Below are 21,960 nucleotides of genomic sequence, written 5' to 3'. Positions count from 1 at the left end.
GAAAATTTTTATAATAATTTTCTTGATAACCATCATGTATCACAGCAAAATTAAAATAATGAGCACACGCTAAAAAATCATACTGACATTCAATTGTTTAGACAATTATACAACTACGTAATCAAATTAAAAGTTTTAATTGTTTTTAGAAACCCATCATTTTTGTTTTGATGAGGATAACTCTCTCATGTTGTTCAGATATGGTTAATAAATTTAATTAATAACTTCATGTAATATTTCATTCATGATTATTTTATAACACAAAATACTACGCAATCTACAGTTTGGGTCCTGAGTACACTAACATAAAATAATTGTAAAGAAGTTTTTGGAAATTTTCCAAAGGCAAATGCAATTTGCTTTTTGTGTATTGTTGCCAATGCTATAAGAAGGTTTCACCAACACTCAATAGACCGATTCGGTCCGCCTCCGCACAAGAATGGTTGCGGTGGAGCGAGGTGAAAACTTTTGAGTTCACCTCATTGTTTTTAATATATTCGCTACGAATTCCTGCGTACTTCTTTGCGTTCTCGCGAAATTATGCCAAAACACTGTGTTGCAGTCGGTTGTACAAACCATAATATGATGAAGAAAGTTGGATTAAGCTTTCACAGATTTCCAAATCCTGTAAAACATAAGGGAAAATGGGAGAAATGGGTGCAAGCTGTCAGACGGATAAACGCGGATGGAAGCCCTTGGTTTCCTACTGGAAAATACACATATCTATGTTCTGATCATTTTCTTCAAGGTAAAACACATTTTAGTACCCTATTGACTCTTTTCTTGCATTTGAGGCGTTTTTTGGATCAATTATTGTTTTCTTAGTGCTTCAGAGTAGTGCTTTATATTAGGCCTAAACTGAAATGTTTAATCCCGTTGCTAGGTTGCCACTAGGCTTTCACGTTTTTCAGCAGCCTGTTTTCTATATTGATAATAATATCATTCAAATAGATTATGATATATAAGGCCTTATTTATATCGAATAACTTGTTTAGTTTCATTTCAACGTTGCTGTATGTAGGCTTTCAACTATTATTTCTCAGGTGGCCCATCAAACGATCCAAACCATCCAGACTTCATTCCTTCTGTCTTTAAACACAAGGAAGTAAATTTGAAAAGAAAAGCAGAAAAGTTACGGAGGTATAGTAATGCCCAAAAAAGAAAGAAATTTGCTGCAAATTTGTCCTGCAATGTTGGCGAAAAAGAAGACAATGAGCCTGATGTAAATGTTGTGGTCGAAGCTGAGTCTGAGGCAAATTTAGAAGTTGACATTGAGAACATCCAGCTGTATCTGACTTAGATCCACTGATGCAAGCACATCAAGAGATTGATTTTTTGCGAAGGGAAAAGGAAGCTTTATTGACAAAAATCAGCTGTTTGGAACAGCAGGTAAGAAAACCATCATCACCTTTTACAGCATTGAATTTATGCTCTGCACAGTTGAAAAGCTAGCTTGTATCGATGTTGCATTCAAAATATGAGTTCTGAAGTGGCACATTTATATTCAAAATGGTCATTTGATTAGTGTATGTATCTGAAATTTCATATTCAGGTAACATTATTATTTATGGCATATTATTTTTGACAGTTTCATATTATTTTTTTTAGGTTTTTCTCACAAATTTCAACCCTGAAGTGATGAAAGGAAATGATCAAGAAGCAACCTATTTGACAGGGCTGTCGTGGAATGTTTTTAAAATCATTTGTGATTTTATAACCCCATCACTAAAGGAACCAATCAAGAATTTGCCAGTGAGAAACCAGATATTGATGGTGTTGGTTCGGTTGAGATTGAATTTGCCCTTTGAGTATTTAAGTTATCAGACTGGTATATCACAAAGCACAGTCAATGCAACATTTCAAAAGATTATTGATTTGATGTATGCAAAGCTTGGGTTTCTTGTTTGTTGGCCAGACAGAGATCATATTAGAAAAACTCTGCCTCCAGTTTTCAAGCAAAATTTTCCCAGGCTTACAAGCATCATAGATTGCTTTGAGATTTTTATCGATCGTCCAAAGAATTTGAAACAGCGTGCTCAGGTATACTCAAATTATAAAAACATAGTACAGTTAAGTACTTAATAAGCTGTAGCCCTCTTGGAGCAGTAACCTTTTTGTCTGATGGCTGGGGTGGGAGAGCCACTGATGTCCAAATTGTACGATCATCTGGATTTATAAGCAGAAAGTATCACCTGCCAGGTGATCAAATACTTGCTGACAGAGGATTTCTTCTTAAGGATGACTTTGCTGTCGCATGTAGTGCTGAGCTAATTACACCAGCATTCACAAAAGGCAAAACACAACTTAGTGCTGAAGAAGTTGAATCTTCAAGAAGAATATCAAGTGTAAGGATTCACATTGAAAGAGTTATTGGACAATTAAAAAACAGATTTAAAATATTGCAAGGGCCTCTACCATTAACTTTAGTTAAATCTCCTAGAAATGAAATATTATCTGAAACACCTAATATTGATAAGCTTGTTAAAGTTTGCTCTGCCTTAATTAATTTATCTACTGGAGTTGTATTAAAAGAAAAAGATATTAAGTAGATTTACAAATATAAAATATAACTGAATGTTTCATGCTACTTTGTCTCACTCCTTTTTTTCTTCTTGCAATCTTTGCAATACCAAGCTCCTCGTGGTGGTCTCTTCAGCTTGGGCCTTGCACATTGAAAATGAATCCATTGATACTGACATGACGGGTTGTCACATCCTACCATTGGTTCGATATCGTCACAAGGCTTCTGGCAGTAGCAGTAAATTGGGGCTACCTCTTGTTGATTCTTTGAAGCTGTTTCATTTTCAAGTGATCTGGTCACAAGCTCCTTACAAATGATTTTGTGATAGAAATCATCAAGGTGATTTACACTTTGAAAAAAATTATAATCATATGTAATTATATTTGCCTTACAAAAATTTGGTCCCCATACAACAAAATGACAATAGTGAACTTTGTACACATGCATCTGCATTTGCACCTGTGTCATATATTTATGGTCGCTCTTCAAAACCTGATTATCATCAAGGCAAAATGTTTTATCTTTGCAACACTCCTCAATAGTTGCAGTGTCTTTGTGCTTAAAGGGGCACTTCACTTCTATTAAAAAACTTCCATGGCAATCGCAATACCCAACTGCATCTGCTGATGCCCCAAGGAAATGGAATTCTGCATCTAATTTCAAGCCTGATTTTTCAATGCTAACATTTTTATGGGATGCTTTCAGTTGCCTTTCATAATCCTTCAGGGCCACATCTTCATTATCTTGACCCCAGAGCACTGAGGGTACATTTAGAGGTTTTGGTTCACAACATATCTTGCGGACAACAGTCTTTGATGGGTTGTTCATATTGGTGTGCAGCACCTCATGTGCAACTGAAGCAGTTATCCTGCCGATCCTCAGCTCCCTCCATGCAAGAGAATTTCTTTGTCCCCTTGTAGATTTTTCAACAAAATCTCTGTCTTGCTCATTTAATTTAATGGAAGAGAGTTCTTCAATTTTAGCATCAACCCCACTGCCATCTACAGAGAAATATTCTCTTAGTGGTCTGGGTATTCTTGGTTCTGCTGGTAAATTTTCCTTAAAATGAAATATGCTGGAATTCCCTGCAAATAGGCTGAGACATACTGGCTGCTCTTGTGGCTCTAAGCTTGATAGCTGGTCAAGAAGTGTTCCTTTTTCTTGCTCTGATGCATCAGCAAATTGATAAGCATGACGCTTATTCAGCTCTTTTTTTCTGTAAAACTGAATATCCCTCAGAGGCTCCCCCTCAACAGATTTTACGAAATCATTATTCCAAATACATGGCTGATCAGTGCAGGCTGATGTTGTGTATCCAAGTCGTACAGCAGCCTCAACTTTAAACATTAAAGCACCAATGTGAGAACAGGCCTCCCCAAGCCTAAAAAAATTAAATGTTTCTCAGTATATATGATGTTGATCAGCAAGTTAAAAAAATTGTCATAAACATTTCATTATATCCATCCATGTATTGGCATAAATATACATAGTAACCAAATAAAGCTAATCAGAGCCTACTATAGAGTAAAATTGTTCACAAAGGAAAAAATATGAATATATTACGTATAGAATAATGAGTTGGAAATAGATCTATATATTCAGATTATAAAGTAGCTTTAATTATGCCCTTAATGATTACTTACTTACTGATTACTTAAGGTATTACAATATATCTTTTTCATAAGTAAACATACCCTGCCATACAATTGCAGTGAGCAGAAATTATTGTTCCATCATTACTGGCTGCAAACCATGGCCTCAATGGCAGCTCGTTCATCCGTTGAGAGTGCTTTACATTGGCAGACATTAAAGATACATGCTTGTCTATTTTGTGTAAATAGACAGTATCTACCCATCCAGATTGGAAATGGTTGTAACCATCTAGCCCCTTCCGTGATTTTATCTGTTTCCTTGAAAAGGCACCTGAACAACATAGTGCAAAAATGTGTGCAGCCGCTGTGTAAAGAGCTTTTGCGCCTGCAAGCTACGGCCAAATGGCGACGCGCAAAATTTTTCCCGCCAACCGACCATGCGACCTTTTGATTGTGATCCAGGCCTCCTGGGAGGTGCAGCTGCTTGGGTTTCGTGTCATCACAACCACAACGGACCTGAGCATGGCGGAGTGAACTTGAAGCCTGATCGGCTCATTTTATATACACAATTTTACACTGTGAGTATGCCTCAAATATTGTCAGTTCCACGGGGGAAATAGTTCAAAATTTAAATTTATTTTAACTCAAAAACGGCACCATGCCGCACGCTGATTTTTTTAGTGTTTCATCTTCATGACCCAAAAAATAAGATTACATTGGTCGGCATATTCGGAAAATTGGGTCACGTTTATAATTTCATCGAAAAGATACCTAACTTTAGGATTGTCAAATTATGGATGCAATTGATTGATGATTTAAAACCGCCATACTTTTTGGGATATGCAGTATATTCATGGAAGTTTTTCATTAAAATAGATTGGTCACGAATGTGAGTAGCTGTTTTTAACGCGATTTTGAAATCGTTTCGGTATTTTTTGTATAAGAGAAGAAAACCAAACAAAAACGACATTCGGGAAGGTCAACGTGGGAATCTTTGTTCCATATTTAAATTAACGATCGTGAAAAATTTCCACCATGCCGCATCCTGAATTTTTGTATGCTTGTAGTCAAAAGTTCAATTTTTTTGTATAATGTCTCCTTCAGTGGCGGAAAATTGGGTAACGCTTTGAAATTTACTTTTTTATTTGTTCATATTTCCCTCCTTGCTTAATAGGCCTAGCCCGTGGATACTTCTGTTTACTAATGAAGCATAGGGGAACAAGGAATAGATCTGCGCTTTCGAGCCTTAATTAAATGCTTTGATTTGCCTGGATTGTGTGAAAAAGATAAAACACAACTAGAAGAAAGCAGAATAAAAAGTCATGTTCAACTATCTTTGGCATCTATATGAACATAGAACGGACAATAGCTAATTTATAAATTAAAATAATTTCAACATAATATGTTTCAACATAGATTTTTTTTACAAAAACATTATAAAAACAACAAGAAAGCTACCCTCTTCCATATATGACTCAAGCACTTTATAAATGTGAGAAAAAAAATATTTAGTTTGTGAATAGTATAATATTTGAGAAGCTTGTCTTCTCCTTTGCCCTACTGTATTTTTAATCCGAAACATTAGCACAGTAAGATACAAATAACAACAATTGCAAAACCTCTTTTCATGAATGGTATGTAGAAACAATTTTGTAAACTGGAAGAAAACGGAACCTTTTTGGAACATATTGTTATTCTTAAAGATTTGGCCATACAAGTGTGAGCACACGTTCTAAAACTATAACATATAATATATCAATTGAAATTTAGGTATTTGAAAGGAACAAAGCATAAAAAACAAGATAATCAACAGGAACAAAAATAGAAACTATCATGAAAAACTGGGAAAATAAAACCATACTACCCTCTTATAACTTTAATTCAAGCTGGGTGTAATTTGCACCTCTCACTGTCTTACCATAACCTTCCCTCATGCTGTGATGGAACTGGGCCATAAATGAATCAAAATAATCTAGTTTACCACACATAATCATTGCTCCAAAATTATTTCCATATTGATGACTGTCAAAGGCTGCTATTGTGTCATGATTCATACAAAAAACAATTGAATGATCAGGCTGTAAAATAAACAGAAGACATTTCCTGCCAGGTTCACTACAAGCATTTGCAACAACAACCTCAAATGAGGTTTCACATGTATCATCAATCATAATGCCCTTAAAATTTCCAGGGTCCCTAAGTGGCAGTCGAATTTGGGACAAGACATCAGTAACAGAAAGATTTGGTTGGTTATCAGGTGGGTTAAGGATGTTCTCATAAACTGATACTCCAAGCTGGATGCAGGCCTTATATTGCATGGCTAATTCTTCAGTGATGTCCCCCGAGGAAAGATGTAAAGTTTTGTCTAGAAAGGAAATGCCTGTATACAAAGAAATTACTGTACAAGCATTGCACCAAGATGATCTTGCCATCTGCTCCTGTGATATCTGAGAAGGGAAAATGCATTTACTGATGTGATCTCTGACAAAGAAATATGAAGAGAGAATTAAACTTTCTTCATGGGTACTCACTTCCTGCTGGGATGAATGAAAATCACAAGTACATGGAATGCAAAGTCCTGAAGCAGAACAAGTACTTCCTGGACAAATTGGACAGTGCTTTTTATTGTCAGATATCTTTTTATGCCCTTTTATTTCATGCTGACAGATTCTACAATGAGGGCGACGATTATCATTACTTGAAATACAGTCACTAGAAGAGAGTCCTTCAGAAATTAAATAAGAAGGAGGTGAAAGACTATATAATTCTTCAGTTAGTTCCCCAATTTTGTTTATTACCTCTTCCTCTGTTATTTCTTCTACACATGGGATATCATCAACTTCCTTATTTGTTTCATTAGATATATTATCATTGATATCACCTCTAACTTCTTGTGATAAAACTGCATCTTTTGCAATTTTTGCCAGCCGCTCAAGCTCTTTTTTGAGAAAGGTTTGACATATAGGGCATACATCTTCATTTGTCAAACATCTTTTATGAAATGCATGTGCACATCCATCAAACCGTTTCCAACAAATAACATCTCCACTATTACAACCTGGGAGGTCACACAACTTATTTCCTTGGGGAGGAAACTTGCTTTGGTAACCTATAGGAAGACATTCAAGAGGAATCTTTTCACATCCCCACAGGTCCTTATTAATGCTATAATTGCCAGAAATTAAATTTGTGATCTTGTTAACAAAAAATGTCTTCAATATAGATGCAGCTCTTAATTTTAATGATTGCAATTGGTTGACATTTAAGGAATAGTACCTTGGTGGGGTAAAAGCACTCCGGAACTCATGCTGCTTACTTTTTGAAGCAAATACAGACTTAACCCTATGAATAAGCTGATCCACTGTGAAGTATGCCTTTGTCTGTGCCCTGAAGATAGAATGGGCATTTTCAACTGGATACTCATCAAAGATTGTAATATTTTCCTTGATGATGTTAAAAATACCAGGTTTCATTTTTTTCCAATAGAGTATGTTGGATAACCACACAAGTGGTGCTTTATCATAGTGTCTCCTTCTAAAACAAAAAAACATTATCCAAACCCTTATTACTGACTTAAAATACTCCTTAAAAAGGTTACACTTGAAAATTATCGAATATATGGAAAGAACCAAAGGGATATAATTGTCAAAGAGATTTATGAGTGCAGTGCATTCTATGTCTCTGCACTTTGAAAGCAACTGGATTATTGGATCACGCACAACTGTCCAGCCACCATATACTGCTTCAAGAATAAGAGTTGTTCTGCAGGGCTTTGGTTTATCTGCCAATTTGCTGTTTGGAAAAAGTGTCTGGTAAAGAAACTTGAAAACAGAATGAAACATTTTCATGACATTTTCTTGGGCATTTAAAGAAATATGAAGAGCACCTAACATGGGAATAATGGAAAGCTCTGGATTGTACATCTGTAAGAAATAACTTGCTTCAGGTTGGCAGGAAACATTGGGTGTTAAGCTAGATCTAGATGGTGCCTTTTTCAACCTGCTGTATACAATTTGACGCAAATAAAACTGTGTTGGCCAATCTCCAAGTACCATTAAGAGATATTTTAAACAATAATTTCTTACCTTTGTTTGAAAAAGAATACTCAAAGCTGTCCTATAACCATCAATCTTCTTCAGTTTACATTCCTGGAAATCTAAAAGATACATATTATCAAGTCTTCGCATTAATCTAGCATCATCAGATTCCTTATATTCATGTGTTCCCAATCTGCATCTAACTGTCTCTGGGTTAAAGAACTGAGACTTAATTTGGTGAGGCATTGCTGCTGCAAAAGAAGTTGTTAATATATTTACGTTAGCATTGTCAGTAAGTTCTAGTGATAGGATCTATGGAGAAAGAACATTAGGATCTAAATGGCTAATACTGTCATTTAATGGAATGGCTTTAATGTTTTCAAAAACTCGCAGAACTATAGTACACATAGATTTAGCATTAGAAGTTTGCTCACACTCTGGCCGCCTATAGCTAGGAACTGTTGTAAAATCATCAATTATGACAATTATAAAGTGACCTTCATCTATTGCCCTATTGATGATTTCATCAACTTTTTGCTCATAGGCTGTAATGGAACTGGTCTCCAGTAATCTTCCAGTTTCATGAGCACATGTTACCCCAAACCTCCTTGCTGTGTTCAAAGCAGGCCTATTTAAATTTTCTGAAAGCAAAAAGGCGCTAAAGTCCTTCTGTACAAAGTTACACTTCTGGCTTAGTCCATAACAAAGAGTATAAATTATGTTCATAGTCAATCTTTCAATTTCACATTCTCTCTTTTCTTTCCTTCTACCAGATGTCATTAGTCTGTGAATATGTTCGAAGATGTTTGGAGCTCCAGATTTTATGCAAAAGTGATGAAATGCAGATGGATCATAAATTGGCTGGGATGACTTGAATGATCGATGAATACTATTTTTAAGGGCTGTAAGTTCGTTTTGTAGCTGGGAGGATTGCTGTGACATTATTCTTTCTAACATTCCAGCTGGTAGTAATGTCTCTCCATCAGGGCTCTCTCTTATAGTGCCAAATGCAGTATAGTGTACAACAGGCCATTCAGCCGACCCTCTTATCTGGCAACTGTTAGAGGAAATGGGGCTCTGAACAGGGACAAGTTGCGAAATGGATTCGTGACATGGTGGTGTTGTACATGTGAAAGAACTTATAGAACCTGGATCTGACCCGGTTAGACATGACTCTGGACAGGGGCATATTGGTGTCTGGTCTGGTTGTTCTCTACTAGCTACACACCCACGAGCTACTTTCACTGGCCTTCCTGCTTTTCTCTCAGGATTTTTCATGACTCGCTAAATAAAACAGAAAGAGTGATGCAAGACTCATAAAATTACTACAAATGTAAAAGTAGATAATTTTTATATTGATGTTTAAAAGTTTGTTATACATATATTTTTCATATATTTAGACACAACAGTAGATTTTTTAATTTCAGGTTTAGACGTTTTTTTGTAGTTAAGAGTTGCTCAAAATGAAACTTGTATTTAATTAATTTCAATATTTGGAAAAGTTTTATCGAAGGGTAGTATCAAATTCACATTGTATTTTCACAATCACATTGTCAGATAGATACAAATCTTTTTCAATTGATTCTTGGATATCAGAAATTTTGGGTCATATTTTTTAATATTTACTCTTTTTTAAAATAGCATGTTGTTAATAATTTTGAGTATGTATAAAAATTTCTACAAAAGGAATTAAAAATCGGTAGGCAAAAGCGGTCTAAGTTCAGTAATGTTTTGGGGGCAGGTTGTCTTGCCTAAATAGTGCATATTATCAAAAGTTTTGAGCCTTGTAACAAAAGAGGTAAACAATTCGAAAGGTAAAAGGTAAATCAAGACTAAGACGAAAATATTTTACATTTAAATCAGTTTTTCCCTCCATTTTATAACGTCTTAATGCCCGACTGCATGCAACACACAGTTTGCCATTAATTTTTCTCTCGTCTAACCCGAACGCCATTCTCACTTGTGTCCTCACTTCTTCGTCTTCAATCGTTTTAAACCGTACATCGGCGGTCTTCCCGCAAACTCCACATCCTTCTTTGCATCTCTTTGGGGCTCCATAAATTTTAGCCACCAAAAAACAAATCGCGATTAAAATGATGATTCGTGCCATCTTGTCAAAACAGAGTGAAACTGAATCACTTGCTCGCTACGGATCAATTTGTTTTTCGCGGCAAGTGAGGTCACGTCAGCATGCGCGCGCATAAAAAACATTTTTGCACTATGTTCACCTGAACAAGAACAGAACAGAACAGAACAGTGTTGGTTAAAGTAAGACCTTTAGTTCATTTGGGTTTTGTTCATAAACTGTCAAATACTATGAAAAAACTATTTCATTACATTGAATTTTTGAAGCAAAAACAAATCATTTAAGCAATCAAAAACGTAAAAGTATGCTCTTACCAGGTGTATTCATCAAATATTCATAAATATCCGGGTATTCGACGTTAGGCCAGTCAGCAGGCGCATTCACCCAAACGTCAGCCGGCAGCCGGTACGGGCATTCTTTGAGTTTAATTGCTTTAATTTTCTGCAAATATCGACTCTTAGCTTCTCCATCTAGTGTATCGAAGTATTCGTAAGACAAGCCGAACTAACAAATACAAGCAGTGCAAGTAGTGCGCGTGGTACTGTCCTCCACGTTCGAGAACAACTGTTTTCACCCCAGTAAATATCGTCGCGCATGGCAACGCTTAGTGTTACGTCACGCCGAATCGGTCTATAACCATGCTAATATTCTGAGGCCTGCACTGTAGTTCTAGATGCTTAATTGGTCAAATAAAAAGTTGCTAGATATAATTCTGTAGTAAAATAAGATTAGTGTGTACTGTATACAATAAAGTTGTAAATATAAATGTTTTGCAATATTATTAGTGGTTACTTCTTTTTGCTTCTTTTTGGCAATGGCTCTGTATTGTTTACGTATTTTCCAACCTGGAGGTTTGCATTTCAAGCAATTGGACGAACAGAAAATTGAGACTTGATGGTGTTGTCATTGTAACCAATACCTCTAACTGAAGGGTTGTCTCTGCGACTTTCACCTTGTCTGCCAAAGTAGTTTTCAAGATCATCTTGGCAAAAAGGGTTAGATAACACATAAGGAACACCATTCTGTCGGAGAAATTTGCTAACTTCTTTGAAGGGAAGGACACTTGTTCGAAGGCTTTCATACTTTTGCCAAGAGATGAATATACTGCTCCTTGCATTTTCTGAGAAATTTCTGATAGAATCTTTCCACTGGAAAAAATATTGAAGGAATTGATCCAACCAGATGAATCTTGGATCCGAAACATCAGAATATGGCTGTAAAAAGAGTTTTCTCTTTACGACATGCTCAGTTGTGTTTCTGACATTTAGACAATCAAAGAATTTGTCCATCATTGAACAGAACTTTGCTTATCCAAGCAGACTGCAACTGTATCATTCAAAACTTGAGCAGCAAGATGAACCCTCATGACAGAACATGGTCTTAAATTAAAGTCATCACTGGCAGGTCTCCCTAAAACATTTGTGTGCATGCAAGCAAAGATTTTGCTGCAAAATGTGCCTGCAAAATTCTGTTTTTGTGTAATTTGCAGGAATTGACTTTCTTTAGAGTGAGAGGTATTAAGTAAGATTTGGTGATGGTTTTATGCAATAGCATGAGTTTTAAAAAAGATATTTTTTTATCCATTTATAATGGTTGTTACAGAAAAATGGTAGCAATAAGACATCTAATTTCATTTCAATCACTTTTATTGTTCAGTTAACTTTAACAGAACTATAGGACTTTAGAATAACGATCGTTTCATCAAGAAATATGTTATTACAAAGTTTGAATCAAGTTAAATTTATGACATAAAAGGCAATTTTGGGTTTGGATTTTTCATTCGTGCCAAAACTTTTGATGAAATTGAGTCCTTTATTTTATCGGCGCCACAAACGAAATGCCAGTCTGTTTTATAGCTCTTGCTAGATTCCTTTCAATATTGTTTCATGCTATCAATAATGACACTTTCAGCATTTTCAATATTTGGGCCATTGACAGCAACCATCATTTCCATCTCCACCCGCTCCTCTGAGATTGGCCGATGCTTGTTTTATGGACTCCATATATGGAAACCATCGACTCAATAACTGACTCAACAGACATGCTTGCTGCAGCAACACAGACGGCATGAATAATAATTTCAATATGTTTGAACATCTTGTTCTTGCTGTTAAGAAAAACTTTATATCTTTGCTGCATAAATCGTTTATATTGAGTGGTAAAACATAGCTTTGCAGACGTCTCAAGAATTCTCTGAATTGGAATCTAAGCTCATTGTCAGGTACATTTGATACATTCACCGCAATTTGCTTGCAGTTTTTGATAAAGAGATCCCCTTCAAGGGCTGCAACATGGGCGGCACTGCTTCCCTTTGTTTTCCGAGCATGAGATCTTAAATTGATTAATAGCCTTAAAATCTCCAACTCACTTTAAAGCTGTTGTGTAATAGGACTTTTTTCAAAACACATAAATATTAATTCTCCATTTTATATTATATAAAAGAAGAGTAACAGGGTATTGATTATCAAAAGAAACTAAAAACAAAAAAAACGCAATTTGTTCAACTAGAGCAGGTTATATGCATTACTTTGGCTCTTAGGGCCACCCAACTTCATTCAAAACTTGTTGTATCTTAATTTTGGCAAGGCTCTCTTGATAACCAGTCAATTTTTTAGTTCTTTTCCAATGCTTTGACCAAACAAATCATCTTTGTCTGTATCTCCCTTTTCCCTGTTTATAAAATCCCTTCCACTGTGAAGTACACTCATTAAAACATCATTGTCAGACTCTAACTGTGGCCTTCTGCTTTTTTGGGGACGACTGAATCATTCAGTGCAGCAGGAACATGAGAATTCAGCTTTGTTGGTTGTGTATGTTCCAGAATAATGAATGAATCAGAAGAAAGAGTGCTCAACTGCTGCTCCGTCTCATTGACTTCAAAAGCATTAGAAAAGCTGCTTTCTGCAGATGTTTGTCCAGTGTCATGGATGATCAGCAGTAGATTTCCTTGCGTCTGTCTGTGCTTCAGAAAAGGAGCCAAAAATTCAAGCTGTCTGAAGTAGGGCCATCAAGGCTTCAATGGTACAGCTCTAGCACTTCCGGACGGCTTGTATTCCCTTCTCATTTTCATAAACCTGTCTCTCAGGTTTTTGACAACTTTTCTTAGGGCATTTGCATCTACATGAAAGAGCAAAAAGACTCGAGTTAAATATGGTAGGGTAGAAACTTTTCAAAGGCTGGATTGTTCTTGATTTGTTTATAAAGAAATTAACACACAGGCAATAATTCATGATAAAAAAATTGACCCGTGTTCTTATAAAGTACTCTTTCTGTTCAAAATATCATGCTTACAATTCAGGACTATGTATGTGTTCACGTTGAAATACATTGTAAAACAGTCATTAATTGAAATGTGCAAAGTTACCTTAAGTTAATAGCTGTTCCCATTTTGCATTAATTGTAGTATCGATACACCTACTTTGATATACCTTCAATGAGTTCTTTTTCGTTTTGGTTTGTCTTCCCGAGTACTTCTTTGCAAATTTTTTGGCAAGCGTTCTCCGTTACTAAATCGTCTTTATGCTCTTTTTTTCTCCGTATTGTACAAACCAGGAATTTTGGTTACCTTTTTCAGGAAAATGCTTCATAGAAGAATAAAAGAAAGTGTAGATCGTTGTGTAGGTCATTGCGAGTCGTCATTCTTTACAACATTTATTTATGGAGCATAAAACTGTGACGGATAGTCATGTGATAATCAATGCTGTCAGTGAAGGAGCATTTTTGCGAAACAACGTCCACAGGAAGGAACTGTTTTCTGGCATTGTGTGTCAAATTGATACGCCATCAAACATTCATCATCTCGGTCTCTCGATCAGCTTTGATGGAGCCCTTAAGAAAAGATATTGCTGTTGCAAAGATTGGCGTGTCTCTGCAGAATTCAATGTCCTGGTTGTACGTTGTTTTTGGTGCAGCAAAACGGACAACATGGCCTTCCAACAATAACAACATGTCATGCCATTGCAGTATAACTGTAGACGACCTGAAGTCATTCAAAAATATAACTTTTTTATCCTCAACACCAAACATTGTAAATTTTTGCTGCTATGAAACGAAACGATTTGCGAGCATATTAAGTTGTAATTTTTGGAAGCTTGAAAAGATATCAATTCAAGCACATATTTTATTTCGCAAAACAATTTTTGCGACTTCACTATTGGAAAGGCGTTTAGCCCTTTTGATACTTTTACAGCCCTTCCCTGCCCTTGCCCTTGTGGTATCAGCAGTTCTGGGTTGAATTGGAACAGCAGGGTGATTTGGACTTTTTAGAACAGCCACATCTTCCTTCATCATGCATGTGAAGGCTGAATGATAGCCTGCATGGTCAGAAAAATTCACAACAATACCATATCGCTGTTGGATATGCTGCTTAACTCTGATCCTCCTTTGCGCTTTGTCCAGGAGCACTGCCAAATGGTAATGGTATCTCCCGTTTTTGTGCTGCTCCATGCAACAGGCCCATTGCATAACTGATTATGTTGAAGCTGACTGAAAGGACTCAACTATCACTGGAGAGAAATTTTCTCTATTGAATACTTTAGTAAAAGAGGATTGCCACATAAAACATAGGTATTTGTGATATCGTTTTGCAATAGGTAAAGAAAAACATGCATCTTGTAAATCAATTGAGGCCATGAATACGTTGCATTTCAGCAGGGGTAATAAGGTGGGAATATGTTCCATCTTGAAATGAACTTTTTTACATGTCTGTTCATTCTTTTTAAATTGATGATAGTATGCAATCCTCTAGACTTCTTAGGTCTCGTAAAAATATTGGATAAAAATTTAGATGTGTTTGGATAAATGGGAATGGTAGCCCCTTTGCAAAGTAAGATTTGAATTTTATGCAGTTACGTTCAGCATCACCAAACTGAATTGGTTAAGGAATTAACTTTTGACGAAGAAGTCAATGCGAATGCCTCTTACAAGATTTAGAACGATTTGATTATTAGTAAGTGTGTTCCAATTTTTAAGACAACATTTAGTTCTACCAGTTACCGGCGGTTCTTTTGTTACTTTTGGTGATTCTTTGAAAAAGGTGTTTATTGTTGGATTGGTGCCATGTGTCTGTTTTGTTGCAGGATTGCCATGAATTGTTCGTTTGGCCTCTGTAGTTTAAATAACTGGTGGAAGGTTGGTGAGGGCGAGTGAATTGATGGCTTGAGTTTTGTAGGGTGAACGTGAAGTCGACGCGGAAGAGGAGCATGAGGGATCGATTGACCTTGTCATTTTTTAAGTTGATGAAATTGTCTTGGCTGCTTCAAGGATATTGTCCCCGAAAAGGTAATTCGTTATGGGGGTTTTTCTGCTGCAAAGAGAGTGAAATCCTGGGTTTAATGCCGATTTCAACATGTCTCTTTGCCGAAATGATGTTTCAAGGTAAGCATTGCCCAGAATAGCAACACAGGCATCACGTTTTTCATTCAGCTCCTTGAACAAGCTAGGGAACTTATCCTGATTGGTGTTGAATTGGAGGAGAGTTTCTTTCATCTTGATAACCCCTGTTAAGCCCTTTGCCAGCAAACCTTGGGCGGATTGGAGTCGTTCATTGTGCTCCTTCTGACCTTTAGGCAACTGAGCCCAAAGATCGGGATTTTACAAGCTTTGAGGCGATGATACGTTACCTACAGCAGTCTTCAACATACTTAGCACAAACTGTTGAAAGGCTTGGACCCAAAGACTCATCCTCAACAAACTGTAATTTAACTGAGTGCTGTTCAGGTCCTGACTGCAAGACATGCAAAAGCGCAAACTCTGCATTGCTGCAAGTAGGAATAAAAGTTCCCTCTGTCGAGTTTGTTGAAAAACTTCTCAAGGCAGTCTGTGATGAAGGATTAGGTGCTGAAGGTACACCCATCTCCATTTCCGTAGTTAAGTTTTGTAAATCAGAGAACTGATCTCCAAATGAAGGTATGGCAAACTGATTGCCGTTTGAAAAGCTGGGAAACTGATTCCAATTTGCTACCGCTGAGGGTATAACATCAGCAGCAGTCAACTGACTTTCACTACACACCCTTCTATTCGTTTGGCCTACTCTTTGATTAGTGATATCAAGGTGGTCATTTCGCTCCTTATTTCTATAACTAAATGACAAACTAAATTCTAATTGCTAGCCAGTTTTTCAATTCTCATCCTGTCTTCTTTGTCCAGACAGTAGTGTCTACCTGTCATTGTCAATAGCTCTGGTGGTTTTTAGACATTTTAGATTACCAATGTCGGTCAATCAGTTAAAAAGTCATAATTCTAGGCACAAGAGAAATGTTCTTACCAAGATAATGCATTAATTAATGAGCAATCACTGCCTCATTTAACAAATGTAACTGCAAAAATTTGTCAGCTAGAGAGGAAATATCATTGGTTACAACAATAACTTACATGAGAAAAACTTGATAACTTTCATTGTTATTAAATGCTTATTATCATCTGCCCACATGATGGTTTCACCAAACGGTGTCAAGCAAGATGAACAGATGTCAGTATGAAAGGCAAGAAGAAGTATTCCACTGTCATCAAAAACTGCATGCAGTGAGCCATTTAAATTTGACACTTGCTCCTAAGGGCTTGGTCCCTATTGTGAGATTTTTTGGAAAAAACTTTTCCCATTTTTCTAACAATTAAACCTTTCTCTTTTCAAAAATGTAGCATTTTGCTAAAAATTTTGGAATATTTCTGCCTAATACTCGATTTATTATGAGCGACTCAGAAATGTTTCCTTACAAACGCCCCTAGTAACACAATATTGAATCTTACCGGCCCCCAAAAATAGTCTCTCCACGCTAGCCTTAAAAACTGTAATTGAATTGGATGCTTTGAGTGAGAGATTGCATTAAAGGGAGGTTCAGGGGTCTTAGATGAAGTGACTCTCCTGTTCTTCACGCTCCTTTTATTGCTCACCTTATCATAACAACTCTCGATTATTTTACAACGCAATCTTTGAAAACTATGGGAAATGCACGAAACAGAACTAGAAAAAAAAAGGAAAGGAAAAAATACTAGAGAAGTATCTGCTGCTAAAAGACAGCGTTTGGTATCAGAGAGCACAGGTGAAGTATCCAGTGGAAGCGACCATGACGAAGTTAGGCCACAAAAGAGCGACCAACAAACTCCAGTAAGTAGAAATGAAACTGGAACTCAATCTTCACCAGGAAAGAAGCTTGGGCCAATGATTGAAGCTCAATCAGAGGAGAAAAGTCACAGTTTGGAAGGTTTTTTATGTTTGACTTGCTGAAACTTTTTGACATGTTGTCAGTTCTTTGTTGCCCGAGTTGCAAAGAACCTGGGTTGTAGTTGTGCAAAGCACTTCATAAAAAGTTTGGTTTCAGCAAATGCCTCGTTCTTGACTGTCCTAAATGCTGTCGGAGTCAAAAGTTCAACACTTCAAGCTATGCAAAAATTGATGGCAAGTCCAGGAACAACATGGAGGTAAATGTTCGAACAATAATGGCTTTTCGAGAAATTGGTGTAGGGTACAAAGGTCTTGTTGATTTTGCAACCATCATGAAGATGGCTAAACCTATGACATAGAAAAGTTACAACAGCATTGTATGTAGGTCAACTGCATAGAGCATTTGTAGATGTTGCATCTAAAAGTATGAAGCAGGCTGCTGAAGAAGTCAAGATGAAGGAAGGATGACATACCAGCAAGTTTTAATGGATCTTGGCAGAAACCAGAACATTTTTCTTTAGATGGGATTGTGTCAGCAATTTCTATTTCATCAGGAAAGGTGCTTGACTATGAAGTGAAATAAAAAAATGTAAAGGTTGTGATACACAAGGTAATTTGGACAAGGCATCCAAAGAGTACATGAATTGGAAAATCTAGCATGCATCTTCTTGTACAAAGGATCACTCAGGTTCATCAGGTCAACTGGAAGTTGCTGGAGTATTAGACATTTTTAAACGTTCAGAGGAGAGGTATGGGTTAAGGTACATTGCTTATATTGGAGATGGAGACTCCTCTACTTTTAGCTGTGTTTCAAACGCAAAACCATATGGTGAGCACATCTCAATTGAAAAAAAATAATGTGTAGGACATGTGCAAAAAAGGTTGGGCTCACGACTTTGCAAGCTGAAAGCTAGTTATGGAAAGAAAAAGTTAGGTGATGGTAAATTATTGGAGGGAGCGGAAGATTAACAGAGAAACTAATAGACAAAATGCAGAACTATTATGGACATGCTATTAGAAAAAGTAAAGGCAACCTTGATAGTAACGGCGCTTTAGCTGGTTTGTACCATATTTCCTCAAATACCAACAATCCTCAGCATGATCTCTGCCCAAAAGGCAAAGAATCTTTGTGTCGGTGCCCATAAAGTTAGTCTGGTAAAGTCCCTCTTCGAGTGGTAATGCTCCCCCTTTGTCTTCTGGACTATAGGTTTTGAATACCTCATGCACATACTAGAGCATCTCAGTATAATTATATAGAAATCAGCCTTCTTATTCTTATACTTGTTGAAAACAGTTGCCAGAAGTAATGAACGCTTTTTGTCTATTGTTTTTGCTGCCATTTTGTTTCATTTCCATATTTAATTAAAATTTTGTTGAAATTATGATTTTGGCATTTAAGACTTTCTTCACTGCAAAAATGAAGTTATTTTCTCAAAAAATGAAGAAATTTTTTATAAAAGGGACTAAACTCCTTAAATGGATGATTCATGTGCTCTAAGACTGCCTTGCAAACATAACATCTAGAGTGTTGCATCTGTATAGCTTTGTGCTTCACCATTAGCTGCTAATTTTCAAGTACTCGTTCAATTGTTGCAACATGATCGCAAGAAGGTCGTCCATGCACACAACTTGCAAATAAGAAGCCAACTTGATCCACACCAAAAAACTCCCAAATCGCCTCCATGCTGCTTCATGCAAACACAGCAATTGTTTGTGATCGAAATTTCTATAATTAAAGGGTAATCCTAGAAAGTCGGTGAACAGTATAAAAATCTAAGAAAATAGCAGATTTTAAAATAATATCAATGTTTTACGAAATTGGAAGGTCGAATAAAGTTGTTCCAAAATTCAGTAAAAAAGTAATGAGAAAACCCATAAACCTAAGCCATTTCAAAAATCCGTCACTCAAGTTTTTCAATTCAAATAATTTAAACGATTGATGCAAAATCAGCTCATTTACAAGCTCAAGGTGTGTATTGAGAATGCACGATACAGGATCATATTGTTCCAGACATGTGGGCACTCCTTCCACACTGAATGCTTGTCAGGTGAAGAGAAACGGGCCTGTACAGTTTGCAGTGAGGAGATTCTCAAGGCCATGAAGACCCTAGCCTCAACAGCAAAGGAATCTATCTTCAATCCAGACATCAAAGAAACTCCAACGTCGAATGCGCACGAAGATGATGACATTACCGATGATGAAATTGTGGAAGAAGACAACCTGGACGCTGGAGAATCGTGCCTACAAATTCAACAAGAAATTTGTAGCTGGGGCCTTATAAATGGTCCTATTTGAATTATTAAAAACTCGAAAATCGATTTTACTAAAGACAGAAAAGTGGCCTAGGCCTCTAAACTATGCTATAAATTATTGATACAGTAAACTCTAGTTGTTTTCACTCCATTTAAATTTCGACCAAAACATGTGAAAATTGTAATCAAAGCCCCGTGGGTATTAACATTCTGCTTCATCCAGCTACAACCCCCCATGCAACATTTTGTGTTTCTATGACTAGAGTTTACAGTATCGATGCACGTGAAAATACCTGTTGCCAATCCATCACAGATTCAAAACTCTTTGCAATAGTTTTCCCGTCAAAATACAGCTCCCTGTAGAATAAACTCAGCAAAACACGTCTGTAAAATCCCAGAATTCAACCATGATAACAGAAAAAAGGCTGATGGCGCAGGATTTGACATTTCCCTACATAACTTTCCAAAACTTGAGATTGCATGTTTGCTCTTTCTGGAAATGTGCGTCAGGGTTATTAGAATAAAATAGCAAAGTTTTATCCCAGTCCCCCACTGAATGTGTGATCAGATTCTTTTTAAAGGGAGGGGGGTTCATAAGGCCAAAAAACGTGCTTCTCGAAGACAGTTCTGTTCTGTGCTACAGCTACAGTCAGTAGTGGGTGCTCTCAATCTCAGGTGAGTCTCCTTAGCTTTTTTTATCAATCCTTTGCAGCAATTTTCCCTAATCAGCTTCTTTGCTTCTTTCCAGATGAACGATGGGATTCGCTGACGTCTTGGTACAACAAGTGAGTATTTTTGATTAAAATTTCACTTTTTTCTGTGATTTTCCCACCGAGACAAATATGATTTGCCTACCCCTTGAGTTAAAATTATTTCTAGCTTTGACAACATTTTAGGAATTGTAAATGAAACATTCTAGAAATAATTTCAAATGATTTTTGCTTATATGGATAAAATTCCACTAAAAACCAGTCACTAAGAAACGGTCGCTAGATCCAACGTGAATGTGTTTCTCTTAATGTTTTACCACCTTCATAGTTTTGTGCTTAAAGGAAAATTTATTTGCTGCATTGCTCTCTTAACAACAACAATTTCAAATGATTTAATGCTTAATTTGATGAAATTACACTAAAAACAGGTCACTAATAGGGGTGGCTAGACTCGCCGCGAACCTTTATTTCTGAAATTTTTTCAAATCATTACGACTATATATCGATTTTCCTATTTGCTTTGACAAAGGAAAAACATCTTCATAATTGTTACTGTTCTTCATCTAGATCAAAGACCGTTTCAATCAATAATTATTACGCAAATGTGATTCTCAGACCTTGAAACCGAAATTTATGGTATTTATGCTGGCGTTAAATCAAATGATGAAACAAGAAAAAACTTGACTGTGGAGAAAAGGACTAAAGTTATATAGATCAGCTGTTGTCCGTAAATTGTATTTTGTTAATTTGTTGTTAGAGTAAGATTCCTTTCTGATGCACGAAACTTGGCTGTTTTTTATCTTTCTATTTCTTAACTGCTTTGTTCCTGCAGTGTTTCAAAAGCTAATTGTGACGAAGATGTGATATGTGGACCTCAAATGTATAGAACTGCATAATAACTCTATAACTCTTTGGAGTTTAGAAGAGGAGTCATTAATTTTTTTATGAATCAACATAATTATTTAGGAATTTTGATTCTTAAAAAATTTTATGATGATATATGTCTAAGCAAGAACATGGACCAATAACGGCTAACAGGAATTTATTGTTGGAAAACTTAGTGTTGGATTCAGAATAAACAGGGGGGCTTTGAGGGTGGCCTGCAATTATATCTTAAAACAGCATCACAATTGAACAAGAATTGAACAAAATGCTATAATAGAGATAGTCACCTTGGATTCAAATCGAACATTGATAAACATTGAGAATCTTATTTTAAAGTAAATTTAGCTGACGTTCACTGCAGATTTGAAAATTCTGTTAAACATTTCCTTTCTTGTCTGCTCGTTTTTTCCATTTTTTTTTGTTAACGGGTTATTCGTGTAAACCCGCCTATAGATGCAAGTTTAGATCAGAGGCTGAGACTTTGTAAAAAATTGGGGGCAGGCCTATTGTTTTAGTTATATGACGTCACATTATCCTATTGTTTTATAACAAAAGACCATTGTCATCTAAAGTATTAGGAGCAAACCCCCCTTCCCCCCAGGTGCCTGCCACTGGGTGTAGATATGCTGGAAAGCCTATTGATAATTAATAACTTGTGACATTTAAAGGGGCTGATGATTCTGCAAATGATGCCTTAGCTTTGGATGATGAGGT

General features: G+C 36.4%; 3 protein-coding genes and 1 pseudogene across 4 annotated transcripts; 2 read left to right on the top strand and 2 right to left on the bottom strand.

Moving 5' to 3' along the window:
* Nucleotides 1-540: 540 nt before the first annotated feature.
* LOC148959689 (THAP domain-containing protein 1-like) lies at nucleotides 541-1,300 on the top strand. The gene is made up of 2 exons (XM_089110281.1): nucleotides 541-748; nucleotides 1,044-1,300. Exons 1-2 carry the CDS (start codon nucleotides 541-543, stop codon nucleotides 1,298-1,300), a joined length of 465 nt encoding a protein of 154 aa, XP_088966407.1.
* Nucleotides 1,259-21,145, top strand: LOC148959687 (uncharacterized; annotated as a pseudogene). The gene is made up of 2 exons (XR_016144088.1): nucleotides 1,259-1,389; nucleotides 1,609-21,145. The product of XR_016144088.1 is annotated as an uncharacterized LOC148959687 (transcript).
* On the bottom strand, nucleotides 2,585-10,683 carry LOC135684460 (uncharacterized). Its single transcript, XM_065200035.2, has 3 exons — nucleotides 10,551-10,683; nucleotides 4,216-4,444; nucleotides 2,585-3,902 (listed from the first exon to the last, which is right to left on the bottom strand). The coding sequence occupies exons 1-3, from the start codon at nucleotides 10,561-10,563 to the stop codon at nucleotides 2,585-2,587; spliced, it is 1,560 nt and encodes a 519-aa protein (XP_065056107.2). The 5' UTR covers nucleotides 10,564-10,683.
* LOC148959688 (uncharacterized) lies at nucleotides 5,982-8,396 on the bottom strand. Its single transcript, XM_089110278.1, has one exon. The coding sequence runs from the start codon at nucleotides 8,394-8,396 to the stop codon at nucleotides 5,982-5,984; it is 2,415 nt and encodes an 804-aa protein (XP_088966404.1).
* Nucleotides 21,146-21,960: the final 815 nt, after the last annotated feature.

This window comes from Rhopilema esculentum, chromosome 9, assembly GCF_057945365.1.
Source record: "Rhopilema esculentum isolate cy_ngs chromosome 9, ASM5794536v1, whole genome shotgun sequence".
NCBI lineage: Eukaryota > Metazoa > Cnidaria > Scyphozoa > Rhizostomeae > Rhizostomatidae > Rhopilema > Rhopilema esculentum.
This window is presented reverse-complemented; position numbering and strand designations above follow the sequence as displayed.